Source organism: Netta rufina, assembly GCF_964035555.1.
Source record: "Netta rufina genome assembly, chromosome: 2".
Classification (NCBI taxonomy): Eukaryota; Metazoa; Chordata; class Aves; order Anseriformes; family Anatidae; genus Netta; species Netta rufina.
In genome coordinates, this window is record NC_140124.1 from 158383625 (window position 1) to 158403613 (window position 19989).

At 64.9% G+C, this 19989-nt stretch overlaps 2 protein-coding genes across 2 annotated transcripts in view; one reads left to right on the plus strand and one right to left on the minus strand.

The window, feature by feature from the left end:
* Nucleotides 1-9500, plus strand: part of CPSF1 (cleavage and polyadenylation specific factor 1) — a 38694-nt gene extending 29194 nt beyond the window's left edge. The window contains exons 31-38 of the mRNA XM_084282567.1: nucleotides 274-426; nucleotides 1570-1746; nucleotides 3450-3516; nucleotides 3639-3686; nucleotides 5177-5329; nucleotides 5571-5700; nucleotides 8376-8514; nucleotides 9371-9500. Of these exons, the coding sequence (XP_084138693.1) occupies nucleotides 274-426; nucleotides 1570-1746; nucleotides 3450-3516; nucleotides 3639-3686; nucleotides 5177-5329; nucleotides 5571-5700; nucleotides 8376-8514; nucleotides 9371-9418 (915 nt within the window). The 3' untranslated portion in view covers nucleotides 9419-9500. The remainder of the gene's footprint in view (nucleotides 1-273; nucleotides 427-1569; nucleotides 1747-3449; nucleotides 3517-3638; nucleotides 3687-5176; nucleotides 5330-5570; nucleotides 5701-8375; nucleotides 8515-9370) is intronic.
* A 53-nt stretch (nucleotides 9501-9553) lies between these two features.
* On the minus strand, nucleotides 9554-19767 carry ADCK5 (aarF domain containing kinase 5). Its single transcript, XM_084282617.1, is given in 17 exon segments — nucleotides 9554-9749; nucleotides 9848-9964; nucleotides 10053-10305; nucleotides 11791-11882; nucleotides 11973-12051; nucleotides 12751-12757; nucleotides 12759-12782; nucleotides 12784-12834; nucleotides 12934-13017; nucleotides 13952-14083; nucleotides 14164-14277; nucleotides 14367-14507; nucleotides 15732-15932; nucleotides 17506-17581; nucleotides 17672-17812; nucleotides 18437-18541; nucleotides 19743-19767. Coding segments are annotated over 17 exon segments (1740 nt in total). The 5' UTR covers nucleotides 19760-19767; the 3' UTR covers nucleotides 9554-9643.
* Nucleotides 19768-19989: the final 222 nt, after the last annotated feature.

Consider the following 19989-nt stretch of genomic DNA (forward strand, 5'->3'; position numbering starts at 1 on the left):
CACCAGGGGACACCGGAGGGTTATGGGGGGACACTGGGGGTCACGGGGGGACACCGGGGGGTCACTGGGGGACACCGGGGGATCACAGGGGGTCACTGGGGGGACACCAGGGGGTCATGGGGTCGCCGGGGGGTCCTCAGGGGTCACTGGGGGACACCAGGGGGTCACTGGGGGACACTGGGGGGTCACCAGGGGGTCATGGGGGGACACCAGGGTTCACGGGGGGGGTATGGGGGGGTTATGGGGTGTGACCGGCTGTTTCGGGGCGCCCAGATCCTGATCATGGACATCATCGAGGTGGTGCCGGAGCCGGGGCAGCCGCTGACCAAGAACAAGTTCAAGGTGCTGTACGAGAAGGAGCAGAAGGGCCCCGTCACCGCCCTGTGCCACTGCAACGGATACCTCGTGTCCGCCATCGGGCAGAAGGTGGGGGGGTATGGGGTGGGGGGTGGGGGGTGGGGGGGGGGGTGGGGATGTGATATGGGGACATGGGGACATGATATGGGGATGTGGAGTGTGGGGACGGGGATATGGGGACAGGGAGGTATGGGGATATGGGGACATAGGGATATGGGGATAGGGGATATGGGGACATTATGGGGATACTGGGATAACTGGGGATATGGGGACATGGGGACACTGGGATAGCTGGGGATATGGGGATAGGGCATAGAGGATAGGGGATATGGGGATATAGGGATATGGGGACATGGGAACATGGGGATATGGGGACGTTATGGGGACGGGGGGATATAGGAATATGGGGATATGGGGACATGGAGATATGGGGATACGGGGATAGGGGGATATGTGGCTACAGGGATGGGGGGATATGGGGACATGGGGACATTATGAGGACATTATGGGGATATGGGGATACTGGGATGACTGGGGATATGGGGACATGGGGACATGGGGATATGGGATAGAGGATATGGATATAGGGGATATGGCGATAGGAGATATGGGATATGGGATATGGGGATATAGGGATATGGAGACGGGATATGGGGACATTATGGGGATATGGGGCTAGGGGGATATGGGGACATTATGGGGACATTATGGGGACATTATGGAGATACTGGGATAACTGGGGATATGGGGACATGGGGATATGGGATATAGGGATATGGAATAGGGGATATGGGGATAGGGGATATGGGGTATGGGATATGGGGATATGGGGACAGGGGGATATGGGGACATTATGGGGACTTGGGATATGGGGTCATGAGGATATGGGATATGGGGATATGGGATAGGGGATGTGCGGATAGGGGGATAGGGGGACATGGGGACATTATGGGGACATGGGGAATGGGGACATGATATGGAGACTTTATGGGGACAGGGGGATATGGGGACAGGGGGATATAGGGATGGGGGATATGGGGACATGGGGACATGGGGACTTTATGGGGATGTTATAGGGACATTATGGGGACGTGGGGACATGAGGACACAGGGACACACAGACAAGGACACAGCACCAGCAGCGGGACCGAGGCACACCCCAGCCCCCCGACGACCCCCCATTAACCCCATTAACCCCCCCGTGCCCCCCAGATCTTCCTGTGGAGCCTGAAGGACAACGAGCTGACGGGCATGGCCTTCATCGACACGCAGCTCTACATCCACCAGATGATCAGCGTCAAGAACTTCATCCTGGCCGCCGACGTGATGAAGAGCATCTCCCTGCTGCGCTACCAGGAGGAGAGCAAGACCCTGTCCCTCGTCAGCAGGGTGGGGGGGACACGCGGGGACACTGGGGGGGGACGTGGGGGGACGTGGGGACATGTGGGGGGATGTGGGGGGACGTGGGGGGATGTGGGGGGACGTGGGGGCACGTGGGGAGATGTGGGGGGATGTGGGGACACCTGGGGACATGGGACACACAGGGACACATGGGGATATGTGGGGACATGTGGGGACATGGGACACGCAGGGACACATGGGGATATGTGGGGACATGTGGGGACATGGGACACGCAGGGACATGTGGGGACACGTGGGGACATGTGGAGACACACGGGGACATGTGGGGATATGTGGGGATGTGTGGGGACATGGGGGGATATGTGGGGACATGTGGGGACACGTGGGGGGACATGGGGACATGTGGGGACATGGGACACGCAGGGACATGTGGGGACACACGGGGATATGTGGGGACATGTGGGGACACGTGGGGACATGGGACACACAGGGACATGTGGGGACACATGGGGACATGTGGGGACACGTGGGGACACACAGGGACACTGGGGATATGTGGGGACATGTGGGGACATGTGGGGACATGTGGGGGGACGTGGGGACACGTGGGGGGATGTGGGGGGACGTGGGGGGACGTGGGGACGCGTGGGGGCACGTGGGGATATGTGGGGACGTGTGGGGACATGGGACACGCAGGGACATGTGGGGACACACGGGGACACGTGGGGATGTGTGGGGACACGTGGGGATATGTGGGGACATGTGGGGACACGTGGGGACGTGTGGGGACATGGGACACACGGGGACACATGGGGACACGTGGGGACATGTGGGGATATGTGGGGATACGTGGGGACATGTGGGGACATGGGACACGCAGGGACACATGGGGACACGCGGGGACATGGGACATGTGGGGACACATGGGGATATATGGGGACGTGGGGATATGTGGGGGGACGTGGGGGGACGTGGGGACATGGGACACGCAGGGACATGTGGGGACACACGGGGATATGTGGGGACATGTGGGGACACGTGGGGACGTGTGGGGACACTGGGGGGGTGTCCCCTGCCAGGCTGAGGGATGTGGGGTTGGGGGTTTGGGGTGTGGGGTGTGGGGTGTCCCCGCTGTCCTGGGGGATGGGGGAGCCTGGGGGTGTCCTGGGGGGCTTGGGGACGTGGGGACGCTTCTGTGCCACCCTGGGGACATGCGGACACCTCTCTACCGACCTGGGGGACATGGGGACACTTCTGTGCCACCCTGGGGTCTTGGGGACATGGGGACACCTCCCTACTGACCTGGGGGACATGGGGACATGGGGACACTTCTGTGCCACCCTAGGGGATATGGGGACGTGGGGACACCTCTGTACTGGCCTGGGGGACTTGGGGACACTTCTATGCCACCCTGGGGTCTTGGGGACATGGGGACACCTCCCTCCTGTCCCAGGGGACTTGGGGACACGGTGACACCACCCTACTGACCTAGGGGACCTGGGGACATGGGGACACTTCTGTGCCACCCTAGGGGACGTGGGGACACCTCCCTACTGTCTTGGGGGACCTGGGGACGTGGGGACCCTTCTGTGCCACCCTGGGGTCTCGGGGACATGGGGACACCTCCCTGCCACCCTGGGGGACCTGGGGACCCGGGGACACCTCCCCGCCACCCCGGGGGTGGCCGCGGGGACACATGCCACCCCCCGCTGACGGTGTCCCCTGTGCAGGACGCCAAGCCACTGGAGGTGTACAGCGTGGACTTCATGGTGGACAGCACCCAGCTCGGCTTCCTCGGTGCGTGTCCCCGTCCCTGTCCCTGTCCCTGTCCCCGTCCCTGTCCCCGTCCCTGTCCCCCCCGGTGTCCCCCCCCCCGGTGTCCCCATGTCCCCGTCACGCCGCTCTCCGTCCTTCTGCAGTGTCCGACCGCGACCGCAACCTCCTGGTCTACATGTACCTGCCCGAGGGTGAGACACGGGGACACGGCCATGTCCCCTGGCCCTGTCCCTTGTCCCTTATCCTTGTCCCTTATCCCTGTCCCTTATCTCTCTCCCTTGTCCCTTGTCCCTGCCCCTTATCCCTGTCCCCTTTCCCTTGTCCTATGTCCCTTATCCTTGTCCCTGTCCCTTGTCCCTTATCCTCATCCCATGTCCCTTGTCCCTTGTCCCTGTCCCCTGTTCCTGTCCCTTAACCCTGTCCCTTGTCCCTTATCCCTATCCCTCATCCCTGTCCCTGTCCTTTGTCCCCTGCCCCTTGTTCCTGGTCCCTTATCTTTTATCCCTGTCCCTTGTCCCCTTGTCCCTTATCCTTTGTCCCTGTCACTTATCCCTGTCCCTTGTCCCTTATCCCTGTCCCTTATCCCTTGTCCCTGTCCCTTGTCCTTGTCCCTTGACCTTGTCCCTTATCCCTGTCCCTTTTCCTTGTCCCTTGTCCTTTATCCCTGTACCTTGTCCCTTACCCCTTATCACTGTCCCTTATCCTTATCCCTGTCCCTGTCCCTTGTCCCTTATCCCTTCTCCCTGTCCCTTATCCCTGATCCCTTATCTCTGTCCCTTATCCCTGTCCCTGTCCCTTGTCCCTTATCCCCGTCCCTTGTCTTTTGTCCCTTATCCTTTATCCCTGTCCCTTGTCCCTTATCCTTGTCGCTTGTCCCTTATCCCTATCCCTTGTACCTTGTCCCTTGTCCCTTGTCCCTTATCCCTGTCCCTTGTCCATTATCCTTTGTCCCTGTCCCTTATCCCTGTCCCTTGTCCCTTATCCCCGTCCCTTGTCTTTTGTCCCTTATCCTTTATCCCTGTCCCTTGTCCCTTATCCTTGTCACTTGTCCCTTATCCCTATCCCTTGTACCTTGTCCCTTGTCCCTTATCCCTGTCCCTTGTCCATTATCCCTGTCATTGTTTCTTATCCTTCTCCCTTCTCCCTTATCTCTGTCCCTTTTCCTTGTCTCTTATCCCTGTCCCTGTCCCTTGTCCCTTATCCTCATCCCATGTCCCTTATCCCCGTCCCTTGTCCCTGTCCCTTGTCTTTTGTCCCTTATCCCTTATCCCTTATCCCTTTGTCCCTGTCCCTTATCCCTTATCCCTTGTCCCTTCCCCTTGTCCCCTGTCCCTTATCCCTTCTCCCTTCTCCCTGTCCCTGTCCCTTGTCCCTTATCCCTGTCCCTTGTCTTTTGTCCCTTATCCTTTATCCCTGTCCCTTGTCCCTTATCCTTATCCCTTCTCCCTTCTCCCTTCTCCCTGTCCCTTATCCCTTATCCCTGTCCCTTGTCCCTTACCCCTTATCACTGTCCCTTGTCCCTTATCCCTTATCCCTTATCCCTTATCCCTCTCCCTTGTCCCTTATCCCTGTCCCTTATCCCTATCCCTCATCCTTATCCCTTATCCTTGTCCCTTATTCCTTATCACTGTCCCCTTCTCCCTTCTCCCTTGTCCCCTTGTCCCCACGGTGCCACCCCCAGCCAAGGAGAGCTTCGGGGGCATGCGGCTGCTGCGCCGCGCCGACTTCCACGTGGGCGCCCACGTCAACACCTTCTGGCGCACGCCGTGCCGCGGCACCGCCGACGGCCTCAAGAAGGCCAGCGCCTGGGAGCAGAAGCACATCACCTGGTTCGGTACGGGGGGGACACGTGGGGACACGTGGGGACACGGGGGGGGACACCGGGGGGGGTCACCGGGGCGGTCCCCGTTCCGCGCGCCCTCCCCCTGCGCCCCGATTCGCCTCCCCTATCCGCGTCCCCAAACTTGTGTCGCCTCATTCTGTGTCACCACCCCCTCCTCCTGTCCCCAAACGCTCTGGGGGTGTTGGGGTGACCCCCCCTGACCCCCCTAAACCCTGTGACCCCCCCCCCCCAGCCACGCTGGACGGTGGCATCGGGCTGCTGCTGCCCATGCAGGAGAAGACGTACCGGCGGCTGCTGATGCTGCAGAACGCCCTCACCACCATGCTGCCGCACCACGCCGGCCTCAACCCCCGCGCCTTCAGGTGACCGGCGTCCCCAAACTGTCCCCGAGGTCCCCAACCTGTCACCGGGGTCCCCAGCCTGTCACAGGGGTCCCCAACGTGTCACCAGGGTCCTCAGTGTGGTGTCCCTGGGGTCCCCAGTACATCCCCGGGGCCCCCATGGTACCCAACGTGTCCCCAGGGTCCCCAGTGCATCCTTGGGGTCCCCAACCTGCCCCCGGGGTCCCCAACGTGTCACCAGAGTCCCCAACATGTCACCAGGGTCCCCAACCTGTCCCCGGGGTCCCCAACGTGTCCCCAGGGTCCCCAACGCATCGCTGGGGTCCTCAATGTGGTGTCCCTGGGGTCCCCAGCGCATCCTCGGGGTCCTCAATGTGTCCCCGGGGTCCCCAACAAGTCCATGGGGTCCCCAACCTGTCCCCGGGGTCCCCAGCCTGTCACCGGGGTCCCCAACGTGTCACCAGGGTCCTCAATGTGGTGTCCCTGGGGTCCCCAGCGCATCTCTGGGGCCCCCATGGTACCCAACGTGTCCCTGGGGTCTCCAATGCATCCTCAGGGTCCCCAGCACATCCTTGGGGTCCCCAAACTGTCCCCGGGGTCCCCAACGTGTCCCCGGGGTCCCCAACACATTCCCGGGGTCCCCAGCATGTCACAGGGGTCCCCAACCTGTCACCGGGGTCCCCAACATGTCACAGGGGTCCCCAATGTGTCACCAGGGTCCTCAATGTGGTGTCCCTGGGGTCCCCAGCGCATCCTCGGGGTCCTCAATGTGTCCCCGGGGTCCCCAACAAGTCCATGGGGTCCCCAACCTGCCCCCGGGGTCCCCAACGTGTCACAGGAGTCCCCAGCCTGTCACCGGGGTCCCCATCGTGTCACCAGGGTCCTCAATGTGGTGTCCCTGGGGTCCCCAGCACATCCCCGGGGCCCCCATGATTCCCAACGTGTCCCCGGGCTCCCCAACATGTCCCCGAGGTCCCCAACCTGCCCCCAGGGTCCCCAGCGTGTCCCCAGGGTCCCCAACCTGTCCCCAGGGTCCCCAACATGTTCCCGGGGTCCCCAACACATCGCTGGGGTCCTCAATGTGGTGTCCCTGGGGTCCCCAGTGCATCCTTGGGGTCCCCAACAAGTCCCTGGGGTCCCCAACGTGTCCCCGGGGTCCCCAACCTGTCCCCGGGGTCCCCAGCGTGTCACAGGGGTCCCCAACCTGTCACCGCGGTCCCCAACGTGTCACCAGGGTCCTCAATGTGGTGTCCCTGGGGCCCCCAGAACATCCCCAGGGCCCCCATGGTACCCAAAGTGTCCCTGGGGTCTCCAATGCATCCTTGGGGTCCCCAACATGTCCCCAGGGTCCCCAGCGCGTCCTCCTGGTCCCCAGTGTCTTGGGGTCCCCAATGCATCCTTGGGATCCCCAGCGTGTCCCCATAGTCCCCAACATGCCCTGGGGGTCCCCAACATGTCCCCAGGGTCCCCAACATTTCCTTGAGGTCCCATAATCCCCAACACACCTCTGAGGTCCCCATCACGTCCCAGGGGTCCCCATCATGTCCCCAGGGTCCCCACTGCAACGGGACCCAGCACCCACCCGGTGGCAGCAGCACTGTCCCCGTCCTGGGCAGCAACACCGGGTGCCACCGCGGTGACCCCACTGTCCCCATGGTGCTTCCCCTGACCCCGCTGTCCCCATGGTGCTGTCCCCATGCTGCTGTCCTTGACCCCGCTGTCCCCATGACCCTGCTGTCCCCACGGTGCTGTCCCCATGGTGCTGTCCCCTCCCCACTGTCCCCGTGGTGCTGTCCCCATGGTGCTGTCCCTGACCCCGCTGTCCCCACGGTGCTGTCCCCACGGTGCTGTCCCCATGGTGCTGTCCTTGACCCTGCTGTCCCCATGGTGCTGTCCTTGACCCCGCTGTCCCCATGACCCTGCTGTCCCCATGGTGCTGTCCCTGTGGTGCTGTCCCCGACCCCACTGTCCCCATGGTGCTGTCCCCACGCTGCTGTCCCCACGGTACTGTCCCTGACCCCGCTGTCCCCATGGTGCTGTCCCCATGGTGCTGTCCCCTCCCCACTGTCCCCATGGTGCTGTCCCCACGGTGCTGTCCCCGACCCCACTGTCCCCATGCTGCTGTCCCCACGCTGCTGTCCCTGACCCTGCTGTCCCTGACCCCACTGTCCCCACAGTGCTGTTCCCATGGTGCTGTCCCCGTGGTGCTGTCCCTGACCCCACTGTCCCCATGGTGCTGTCCCCTCCCCACTGTCCCCACGGTGCTGTCCCCTCCCCACTGTCCCCACGGTGCTGTCCCCGTGGTGCTGTCCCCATGGTGCTGCCCCTGACCCCGCTGTCCCCACGGTGCTGTCCCCACGGTGCTGTCCCCATGGTGCTGTCCCCGTGGTGCTGTCCCCTCCCCACTGTCCCCACGGTGCTGTCCCCTCCCCACTGTCCCCATGGTGCTGTCCCCATGCTGCTGTCCTTGACCCCGCTGTCCCCATGACCCCGCTGTCCCCACGGTGCTGCCCCTGACCCCACTGTCCCCACGCTGCTGTCCGTGACCCCACTGTCCCCACGGTGCCGTCCCTGTGGTGCTGTCCCCGACCCCATGTCCCCACGGTGCTGTCCCTGTGGTGCTGCCCCTGACCCCACTGTCCCCACGGTGCTGTCCCTGACCCCACTGTCCCCACGGTGCCGCCCCCTCCCCGCAGGATGCTGCACATGGACCGGCGCATCCTGCAGAACGCGGTGCGCAACGTGCTGGACGGGGAGCTGCTGAACCGCTACCTCTACCTCAGCACCATGGAGCGCGCAGAGCTGGCCAAGAAGATCGGCACCACGCCCGACATCGTGAGCTGGGGGGGCGGGGCTGGGGGGCGGGGCTGGGGGGTGGGGCTGTGGGGCGGGGCTAATGGGGTGGGGCTGTGGGGTGGTGTTGTGGGGTGGGGCTGTGGGGCGGGGCTGTGGGGTGGGGCCGTGGGGTGGGGCTGTGGGGCGGGGGTGTGGGGTGGGGCTAATGGGGTGGGGCTGTGGGGTGGGGCTGTGGGGCGGGGCTAATGGGGTGGGGCTGTGGGGTGGGGCTGTGGGGCGGGGCTGTGGGGTGGGGCTAATGGGGTGGGGCTGTGGGGTGGGGCTGTGGGGTGGGGCTGTGGGGTAGAGCTGTGGGGTGGGGCTGTGGGGCGGGGCTGTGGGGCGGGGCTGTGGGGCGGGGCTAATGGGGTGGGGCTGTGGGGTGGGGCTGTGGGGTGGGGCTGTGGGGCAGGGCCATGGGGTGGTGCTATGGGGCAGCACTAAGGGGCAGATCCATGGGGTAGGGCTGTGGGGTAGAGCTGTGGGGTAGGGCCGTGGGATGGGGCTGTGGGACGGGGCTATGGGGTGGGGCTGTGGGGCGGGGCTGTGGGGCGGGGCTGTGGGGCAGGGCTGTGGGGTAGAGCTATGGGGTGGTGTTGTGGGGCAGTGCTATGGGGCAGATCCATGGGGTAGGGCTGTGGGGCAGGACCATGGGGCAGGGCCATGGGGTGGTGCTATGGGGCAGGACACCCTTGGCCCCACCAGGCCCTGGCGTGCAGGGGAGCAAACCACACACTGCGCCCCATAGATGTCACCCCCTGCCCCACACCCTGCGCCCCCCACCCCCATGGGGCAAAGCAGGACCCCCCCTCACCCTACTGGGGTCCCCCCCTGACACCACCTCCCCCCCCCCCAGATCCTCGAGGACCTGCTGGAGATCGACCGGGTGACGGCGCACTTCTGACACCCCCCCCACCCCCAAACCCCCCCCTGGACCCCCCCCACCGGACCCCCAAAATTTATATAAAAAAAACACAAAAACCCCCAACGGGGCCGCAGTGCGTGTGCTCCGCCGGCCCCTCCGTGGGTAGGGGGGGGGCGCATTTATTGGGTAGGGGGGCGGATTTATTGGGTAGAGGGGGGGTGTTTATTGGGTTGGGGGGTGGTTTATTGGGGGGGGGTCCTCCCGCTACGCCCGCAGGTACTCGTAGATCTGCTCGCTGTGGGGCAGCAGCCCCCAGGCCGCCAGCAGGCGCAGGACGGAGGCCGTCAGCTTCATGGTGAGGGTCTCCAGCCTGGGCGCGGGGGGGGGAGGCGTGGGGCAGATGCTCACCCCCCTCTGACCCCCAGGACCCCCCCAGGACCCCCCTCCTCATTTTATTTTTTTTTTTACCTGAGCGCCACCTCGAACTTGATGCTCTCCCAGGCCACACGGAGGCTGCGGACGGCGCGGAGCCCGCCGAGCCCGGGGGCGCGCTCCCCGCTCAGCCTCCCCCAGCTCCGCACGGCGCTGCGGGGTGGGCACGGGGGGGACGATTTTAGGGGGCTCCCCGCATCCCCCCCGAGCCCCCACCTCCTTTACTCCATCATCCCCTCACCTCTTGGCCATGAGGAAGTAGCGGTCGACCGGGGCCCCCAGCGCCACGTTGATGCTGCGGACGGTGTTGATGTTGCGGAAGACGAGCAGCATGGGCCGGGGCAGGGCGCGCAGCACCCCCATGATGCGCTGGAAGTGGTGGGTGGCCATCTCCTGCATGTAGGCGGCCTCCTCCCGCGTCAGCACGTTGGCCAGGGCCAGCTGCCCCGCGTGCAGCGGGCGCTGCATCAGGATCTCGCAGAAGAGGAAGTAATCTGGGGGGGGGAGGGGGGGGGGAGGGGGGAGGGCGCGGCACCCAAGGGGTGGGATTACGGCACCCAAGGGGTGGGTTGAGGCATCCAAGAGTGGGATTATGGCACCCAAAGGGGGGATTAAGGCATCCCGTGGCACCCCGGGGTGGGATTATGGCACCCAAATATTGGATTATGGCACCCGAAGGGGGGATTATGGCACCCAAAGGGGGGATTAAGGCATCCCGTGGCACCCCGGGGTGGGATTATGGCACCCAAGTGTTGGATTATGGCACACAAGTGTTGGATTATGGCACCCAAAGGGGGGATTAAGGCATCCCATTGCACCCCAGGTGGGATTATGGCACCCAAGTGTTGGATTATGGTACCCAAAGGGGGGATTATGGCACCCAAAGGGGGGATTAAGGCATCCCGTGGCACCCCGGGGTGGGATTATGGCACCCAAGTGTTGGATTATGGCACCCAAAGGGGGGATTAAGGCATCCCGTGGCACCCCAGGGTGGGATTATGGCACCCAAGGGGTGGGTTGAGGCATCCAAGAGTGGGATTATGGCACCCAAAGGGGGGATTAAGGCATCCCGTAGCACCCTGGGTGGGATTATGGCACCCAAATGTTGGATTATGGTACCCAAAGGGGGGATTATGGCACCCAAAGGGAGGATTATGGCATCCAAAGGGGGGATTATGGTACCCAAATGGGGGATTATGGCATCCCACAGCACCCCGGGGTGGGATTATGGCACCCAAGGGTTGGATTATGACACCCAAAGGGGGGATTAAAGTGCCCAAAGGGGGGATTAAAGTGCCTAAAGGGGGATTATGGCACCCAAATGGGGGATTATGGCACCCAGCAGGGAGGGATTATGGTGCCCCAGGGAGCTGCAGCACGGTGAGGGGCACAGGGACGGGGGACAGGGCTGTGGCACCTGGGGGGTGGGATTATGGCACCAAAGGTTGGCATTATGGCACCCAAGGGATAGGATTATGGCATCAAAGGTTGGGATTATGGTGCCCAAAATTGGGGTTACAGTGCCAAAAAATGGGATTATGGCATCAAAGGGTGGGATTACAGCATCCAAAATTGGGATTATGGCACTAAAGGGTGGGATTACTGCACTAAAGGGGTGGGATTATGGCACTGAAGGTTGGGATTACGGCACTCAAGGTTGGGATTACGGCACTAGAAGTGGGATTATGGCACCCAAAATTGGGATTACAGCTCTAGAAGTGGGATTATGGCACCCAAAATTGGGATTACAGCTCTAGAAGTGGGATTATGGCACCCAAAATTGGGATTACAGCACTAGAAGTGGGATTATGGCACCCAAAATTGGGATTACAGCTCTAGAAGTGGGATTATGGCACCCAAAATTGGGATTACGGCACTAAGAAGTGGGATTACTGCTCTAAAAGCGGGGGATTACGGCACTAAAAGGCGGGATTACGGCCCCCAAGGGCTGGGATTACGGCCCCGCGGGGACGCCTCACCCTTGACGCCCAGCTCGGCCGAGCGGCTCCTCATGGCGGCGTCATCGCGCAGCACGATGGCGCGCCACAGCTGGCACAGCGCGCTGCGGTCCCTGCGGGGAGGGGGGACACCGGCACCGGCGTTGTCCCCTCGGTGTCCCCCCGGTGTCCCCGCGGTGTCCCCGCGGTGTCCCCGTCCTCACCTCTCGCTGAGGAACTCGTAGAGGCCGTGGTCCAGCAGCACGAGCTGCGCCTTCCCGTCGGGGCCGCGCCGCACCAGCACTGCGGGGGGACCGCGGCGGGGTGGCCACGCGTGTCCCCAAATCCCTGTGTCCCCAAATCCCCGTGTCCCCAAATCCCCACGTCCCCAAATCCCCACGTCCCCAAATCCACGTGTTCCTATGTCCCCATGTCCCTGTGTCCCCATGTCCCCATGTCCGTCCATCCCCGTGTCCCCAAATCCTCATGTCCGTGTCCCCGTGTCCCTGCATCCCCGCGTCCCCATGTCCCCAAGTCCCCATGTCCCTATGTCCCTGTGTCCCCATGTCCCCAAATCCCTCCACCCTCATGTTCCTAAATCCTCATGTCCCTGTGTCCCCACGTCCCCATATCCACCTGTTCCTATACCCCTCCATCCCCGTGTCCCCAAATCCCCGTGTCCCCAAATCCCCATGTCCATGTCCCTCCATCCCCATGTCCCCATGTCCCCATGTCCCCAAATCCCCGTGTCCATGTCCCCAAACCCTCACCTCTACACCCCCCCATGTCCTCACGTCCCCATTCCCATCTTTGTCCCCAAATCCCTGCATCCCCGCGCCCCCATGTCCCAATACCCGTGTCCCCACACCCCCTGCCCCCCTGTCCCCGTGTCCCCGTCCCCGTGTCCCCAAATCCCTGTCCCCGTGTCCCCAAATCCCCGTCCCCGTGTCCCCAAATCCCGTCCCCGTGTCCCCAAATTCCCCGTCCCCGTGTCCCCCGTACCGTTCCCCCGGGTGCGGGTCTGCGTGGATGAAAGCCGGTGTAGAAAATCTGCTCGGCGAACACCCGGATCAATTTGTCGGCAGCCTGCGGGGACACGGCTGGGTCCCCCCAATGTCCCCGTGTCCCCCCCCCATTGTCCCCATGTCCCCGTTGTCCCCGTTGTCCCCGCGTGACCCCACTCACGTCCTGCAGCCCCAGGCCCTGCCGCCGGATGCCCTCCACGTTGGTGATCTTGCAGCCCTCGCAGTAATCGGCCGTCAGCACCCGCTGGGGACACCGGGGGGGGACACCAGGGGACACGGGGGGGGTGACACACACCGGGGGGGTGACACACACCGGGGGGGGGACACACGGGGTCAGCCCATGGCGGGGTCGATGCCACCCCGCTGTCCCCAGGGCTGGATCGTCCCCGGTCCCTGCTCCGCGCGGCGCCCACCCCATAGCCCCTGTCCCCACTGTCCCCATTGTCCCTATTCCCTGTCCCCACTGTCCCCGTTCCCTGTCCCCACTGTCCCCATTGTCCCCTGGTCCCCATCGTAACCAAAGTCCCTGCCCCAAATCCCTGTCCCCTGCTCCCCTACACCCCCTGTCCCCTGTCCCCACAGCCCCCGTCCCCCTGTCCCCTTTCCCTCGGTCCCCACCTGTCCCCGTGCCCTGGCCCCAGTGTCCCCACAGCCCCTGTCCCATGGTCCCTGTCCCCTGGTCCCAATTGTCCCACTGTCCCTGTCCCCATTGTCCCACTGTCCCCATCCACATTATCCCAGTGTCTCATTGTCCCCATTATCCCAGTGTCGCTGTCCCCACTGTCCCCTTGTCCCCGTTGTCCCCCGTCCTTGTCCCCACTGTCCTGCAGTCCCCACTGTCCCCCGTCCCTGTTGTCCCCATGTCCCTGTCCCTGCTGTCCTGCTCTCCCTACTGTCCCTGTCCCCATTGTCCTGCAGTCCTCACTGTCTCCCTATCCCTGCTGTCCCCACTGTCCCTGTCCCACTGTCCCCATTGTCCCCACTGTCCCCCTGTCCCCATGTCCCCATCCCCACTGTCCCCGTTGTCCCCATCCCAATCCCCACCACTTTGTTCCCACACTCCTGATCCCCCACCCTTCACTCCCCACTGCCCTGCTGCCCCTGTCCCCATGTCCCCATTACCCCCACGTCCCCCCCGTGTCCCCACTGTCCCCAAATTGTCCCCAAATTGTCCCCACCTTGCTGCACTTGTCCCAGTGCACGCGCGGCACCACCACGTAGCTGAAGTGCCGCAGGTCGCGGGCGCAGCGCTCGGCGTTCCTCCCCTCGTTCTCAAAGTCCAGCTCCTGCGCCAGCGTCCCCTTCAGGTCCTGGGGGACAATCAGGGAGGGGTTGAGCTGTCCCCATGTGTGTCCCCACCCCCTCCCAGCGCTCCCAGTGCTCCCAGTACCTCCAGCACCCAGCTGAAGCCGAAGCTGGGGTGCATGAACTCCACGATGCGCAGCAGCAGCTGCAGCGTCCGCATGTCGCCGTCGAAGCGGTCGCGCAGGTCGATGTACTGCACCTAGGGGGGGCTGGATACCACCTTCTGCCCCCCCCAAAAAAAAACAAAAAAAACCCAAAACCCCCCAAATTTCCCCCCCACACACACACCTTGACGGCCACCGGCGTGCCGTCCTGCAGGGTGGCGCGGTGAACCTGCGCCAGGCTGGCGGCCGCCACCGGCTCGTAGTCGAACTCCTGGAAGAGGTCGGACGCCGTCGTCTGGAAGTCCTCCAGGAACAGCTCGTCCACCTGCGGGCACGGGGGGGACACGGGGGACACGGGGGGGACACGGGGGGAACATGGGGGGGACATGGGGGAGGACATGGGGGGGACACGGTTTGGGGAGGAACCCCTCGGTGCCCGCACTGAGCGCAGCGGTGTCGCGGTGATGGAGACCTCGGGGTCCCCGTGCCCATGGGGTCCTTGTGTCCGTGGTGTCCCCGTGCCCATGACCACCACGGTGTCCCCACCCTCATGGCAGTGCCATCCCCGTGGTGTCCCCATGCCCATAGTGTCCCTGTGATGAGGACCACGGTGTCCTCACGATGGAGACCTCGGGGTCCCCGTGCCTGTGGTGTCCCCATGCCCACGGTGTCCCCATGCCCATGGCAGTGGTGTCCCCATGATCAGGACCGTGGTGTCCCCATGATGGAGACCTTGATGTCCCCATGCCCGTGGGGTCCTCGTGTCTGTGGTGTCCCCGTGCCCATGACCACCACGTCCCCACCCCCATGGCAGTGCCATCCCCGTGGTGTCCCCATGCCCGTGGTGTCCCTGTGATGAGGACCACGGTGTCATGATGGAGACCTCGGGGTCCCCATGCCCACGGTGTCCCCGTCCCCATGGCAGTGGTGTCCCCATGATCAAGACCATGGTGTCCCCATGACAGAGACCACGGTGTCCCCGTGCCTGTGGTGTCCCCATGCCCATGGTGTCCCCATCCCCATGGCAATGCTGTCCCTGTGGTGTCCCCATGCCCATGCCCGTGGTGTCCCCATGCCCAAAACCATCACATTCCCACCCCTGTGCCAGTGCCACCCCCATGGTGTCCCCGTGCCTGTGGCAGTGGTGTCCCTATATCCAGGACAGTGGTGTCCCCGTGATGGAGACCACGGTGTCCCCATGCCCGTGGTGTCCCCATTTCCGTGGCAGTGCTGTCCCTGTCCCTGCAGTGTCCCCTGACTGTGGCTGTGCCATCCCCATGGTGCCCCCATCCCCATGGTGTCCCCATCCCCGGGCAGTGCCGTCCCTGTCCCCATGATGTCCCCAACCCATGGCAGTGCCACCCCCACCCCCTCCCCAACACCCCCTCCCCAGCCCCCCAATCCCATGCTGTGCCACCCCACGCAGCGTCCCCACGGTCCCCACACCCGGAGCCGTGGCACCGCCGTGCACCGGGGGGTCCCCCAAACTGCTCCCCCACGGCCGGGACCACCCCGTCCCCTGTCCCCGTCCCCGTCCTTGTCCCCTCACCTCCCGGTGGCCGCGCTGCAGGGCGCGATCCTCCAGCAGGCGCAGGGTGGCGATGTACTCGGGGGGCAGGAGGTGGTTGAAGGCGCAGAGCCCCTGGCCCAGTTTGATGTAGAGCCCCCCGTTGCGCAGCGCCCCCCGCAGCAGCCGCTCGGCCGCCCGCTGGTGGCACCGCGACATCCCCGCCTGGAAGGCCGGGGAGCCCTGGGGGGGGTTAGGGGGGGGAGGGGGGGTGTCAGCAGCCCTAATCCCATCGCTGAACTGATCCACATCCCCAATCCCCATCCCCATCCCCATCTCTAATCCCATCCCCATCCCCATCCCTGTCCTGATCCCCATCCCCATCCCAATCCCATCACTAATCCCATCCCTAATCCCATCCCCACCCCATCCCCAATCCCATCCCATTCCCAATCCCAATCCCATCCCATCCCCACCCCATCCCCAATCCCATCCCCAATCCCAATCCCATCCTATCCCCATCCCATCCCCATCTCATTCTTAATCCCATCCCATCCCCAATCCTAATCCCCATCCCTGTCCCATCCCCATCCCATCCCCAATCCCATCCCCAATCCCCATCCCTAATCCCACCCCCAATCCCCATCCCATCCCCATCCCTAATCCCATCCCATCCCTAATCCCATCCTGTCCCCATCCCCAATCCATCCCCATCCCATATCCCCATCCCATCTCCATCCCATTCCTAATCCCATCCCCACCCCATCCCTAATCCATCCCCAATCCCATCCCCATCCCTAATGCCATCCCACCCCCAATCCCCATCCCATCTCCATCCCATCCCCATCCCATATCCCTAATCCCATCCCATCCCCGTCCCTGTTCCCATCCCTAATCCCATCCCCAATCCCATCCTATCCCCATTCCCATTCCATCCCCAATCACCATCCCATCCCCATCTCATCCCCAATCCCATCCCCAATCCCATCCCATCCCTAATCCCATCCCATCCCTAATCCCTAATCCCATCCTCACCCTTAATCCCATCCCTAATGCCATCCCCATCCCATATCCCCATCCCAGTCCTAATCCCATCCCATCTCCTCCCCATCCCATCCCATTGTGCCCATCCCAATCCCATCCCCATCCCCAATCCCATCCTATCCCCATTCCTATCCCATCCCCACCCCACCCCCAATCCCCATCCCATCTCCATCCCATCCCATCCCCATCGCATCCCTAATCCCATCCCTATCGCATCCCTAATCCCATCCCCAATCCCATCCCATCCCTTATCCCATATCCCTAATCCCATCCCATCCCCACCCTTAATCCCATCCTAATCCCATCCCCATCCCATATCCCCATCCCAGTCCTAATCCCATCCCATCTCCTCCCCATCCCATCCCATTGTGCCCATCCCCATCCCATCCCCATCCCATCCCTAATCCCATCCCCCATCCCACCCCCAATCCCATCCCATCCCTAATCCCATTCCTAATACCATCCCATCCCATCCCTAATCCCAACCCCATCCCACCCTAATCCCATCCCAATCCCATCCCCATCCCTAATCCCATCCCCAATCCCAATCCCATCCCATTGTGCCCATCCCCATCCCATCCCCATCCCATCCCTAATCCCACCCCCATCCCACCCTAATCCCATCCCATCCCATTCCTAATCCCATCTCCATCCTATCCCCAATCCCATCCCATCCCATCCCATCCCACCCTAATCCCATCCCAATCCCATCCCCATCCCATCCCCAATCCCATCCCAATCCCACCCCAACCCCCCCCCATCCCCCCCCCACCTCCTCCACCCCCCGCAGCGCCACGTTTGCCGTCCACCAGTAATCCACCGAGATTTCCAGCCCCACCGCCAGCGACCTGGGGGGCGCAAAGCGGGGGGAGCTTTCTCAGGGGGGGGTGCCCACGACCCCCCCCACGACCCCCCCGGCCCCCCCCCAGTGCCCCCACCTGCCGAATCGTCCCACGCCGTCCAGCAGCAGGCGCAGGCGGCGGCGCTGGGGGGGCTCAGCCCGCAGGTAGCAGCCGGCCCCCAGGGGCAGCGCCAACCCCAGCCCCACCAGCAGCGGCCGCAGCACCCCCCGGCGCCGTCTGGGGGGGGGGGGGGAGATGGTCAGGACCCCCCCCCCGGCACCGGGACCCCCTCCCAGCACCAGGACCCCCTCCTGGCACTGGGAACCCCCCCCCTGGCACCGGGACCCCCTCCTAGCACCGGGACCCCCCCCTCGGCACCAGGACCCTCTTCTGGTACCGGGACCCCCCCCTGGCGCTGGGACCCCCCACCCCAGCACCGGGACCCCCCCCCCGGCACCGAGACCCCCCCCCCGGCACCAAGACCCCCTCCTGGCACTGGGATCCCCCCCCCCAGCACTGGGAACCCCCCCCGGCACTGGGACCCCCCCCCGGCACCAGGACCCCCTCCTGGCACCGGGACCCCCCCCCGGCACTGGGATTCCCTCCTGGCACCGGGACCCCCCCCCCCCCAGCACCGGGACCCCCCCCTTGGCACCAGGACCCTCTTCTGGTACCGGGACCCCCCCCCGGCACTGGGACCCCCCACCCCAGCACTGGGACCCCCCCCAGCACCGGGATCCCCTCCTGGCACCGGGACCCCCCCCCAGCACCGGGACCCCCACCCAGCACCGGGGATCCCCTCCTGGCACTGGGACCCCCCCCCCGGCACCGGGACCCCCCCCCGTCCCCCCCAGGTCTCACCGTGGGGTCGCGGCGGCTCCGTGCCCGCAGGGACGCGCTGGGGGGGGCCGTGGGGGGGCTCGGCCCCCAAGTAGTGCCGGGGGGGGGCCGGCAGCAGAACTGCACCTGGGGGGGGAATAGTCAGCCCTATAGGCAGCCCCATAGCCAGCCCCATACCTAGAGCAATAACCAGCCCCACAGCCAGCCCTATAGCTGGACCCACAGCTGGACCTATAAGCAGCCCTATAGCCAGCCCTATAGCCAGCCCCATAGCCAGCCCCATAGCTGGACCCACAGCTGGACCTATAAGCAGCCCTATAGCCAGCCCTATAGCCAGCCCCATAGCTGGACCCACAGCTGGACCTATAACCAGCCCTATGGCTAGCCCTATAGCCAGCCCTATAGCTGGCCCCATAGCTGGACCCACAGCTGGACCTATAACCAGCCCTATGGCTAGCCCTATAGCCAGCCCTATAGCTGGCCCCACAGCCAGCCCAATAAGCAGCCCTGAAGCTGGACCTATAGCCAGTCCCAGAGCTGGACCCACAGCTGGACCCATAACTGGACCCACAGCTGGACCTATAACCGGCCCTATAGCCAGCCCCATAGCCAGCCCCATAGCTGGACCCACAGCTGGAACCATGCTGGCCCTATAGCTGGACCCACAGCCAACCCTATAACTGCCCCTATAGCCAGCCCCATAGCCAGCCCCATAGCTGGACCCACAGCTGGATCTGTAACCAGCCCTATAGCCAGCCCTATAGCCAGCCCCACAACCAGCCCTATAACCAGCCCCACAGCCAGCCCCACAGCCAGCCCCATGGGGCCCAGCCCCACACCTGCCCCCCCCATACCATTTGGGACCCCCCAGCCCGGCCCCATAACAAGCCCCGCCCCCTATACCAAGCCCCGCCCCTCCACAAGCCCCGCCCCCTATACCAAGCCCCGCCCCCCCCCGGCCCCACACGGGGGGGGGGCAGAGGGCCGGGGCCGGGCCCTGGGCTCAGGCTGGGGGGGGGCACCGGGGGGGGGGGGGTCCCGGAGCGGGGGGGGGAGGGGCCCGGGGGGGGGCGGGGCCAAGGGGGGGACCCCGGGGGGGGCTCCGGGGGGGGAGGGGCGGGGGGGGGATTCCGTTGGGGGCGTTGCGGGGGGGGGGCGCGGGGGGGTCCCGGGACGTCCCCAACGACCCCGGGGGGGTCCCGGGGGGTTCCCCAAGGGGGGGGGGTCCCCGGGGTGGGGGGAGGGGGCGGGGGGCGGGGCCGAGGGGGATCCCCGGGGGGGGGTTTCCCCGGGGGGGGGTCCCCGGGGGGTCCCGGCGCGCGCTCACCGTCCGCCGCAGCCCATGTCCGCTGCCAGGCACGCCCCCTGCCGCCAGGCCACGCCCCCCGCGCGCTCCCATTGGCCCGCCCGCCCTCCCGGCCCCGCCCCCCGCGGCGCGCGGGCAGCGGGGAGGGGCGGGGCGGCCCCGCCCCCTCCCCGCGGTCCGCGCGCCGATTGGTCGGGGCGGGGAGGAGGGGGCGTGGCTCGGGCCCCGCCTCCCGCGGCTCCCGCCGGGCGCGCCGATTGGCTGCGGG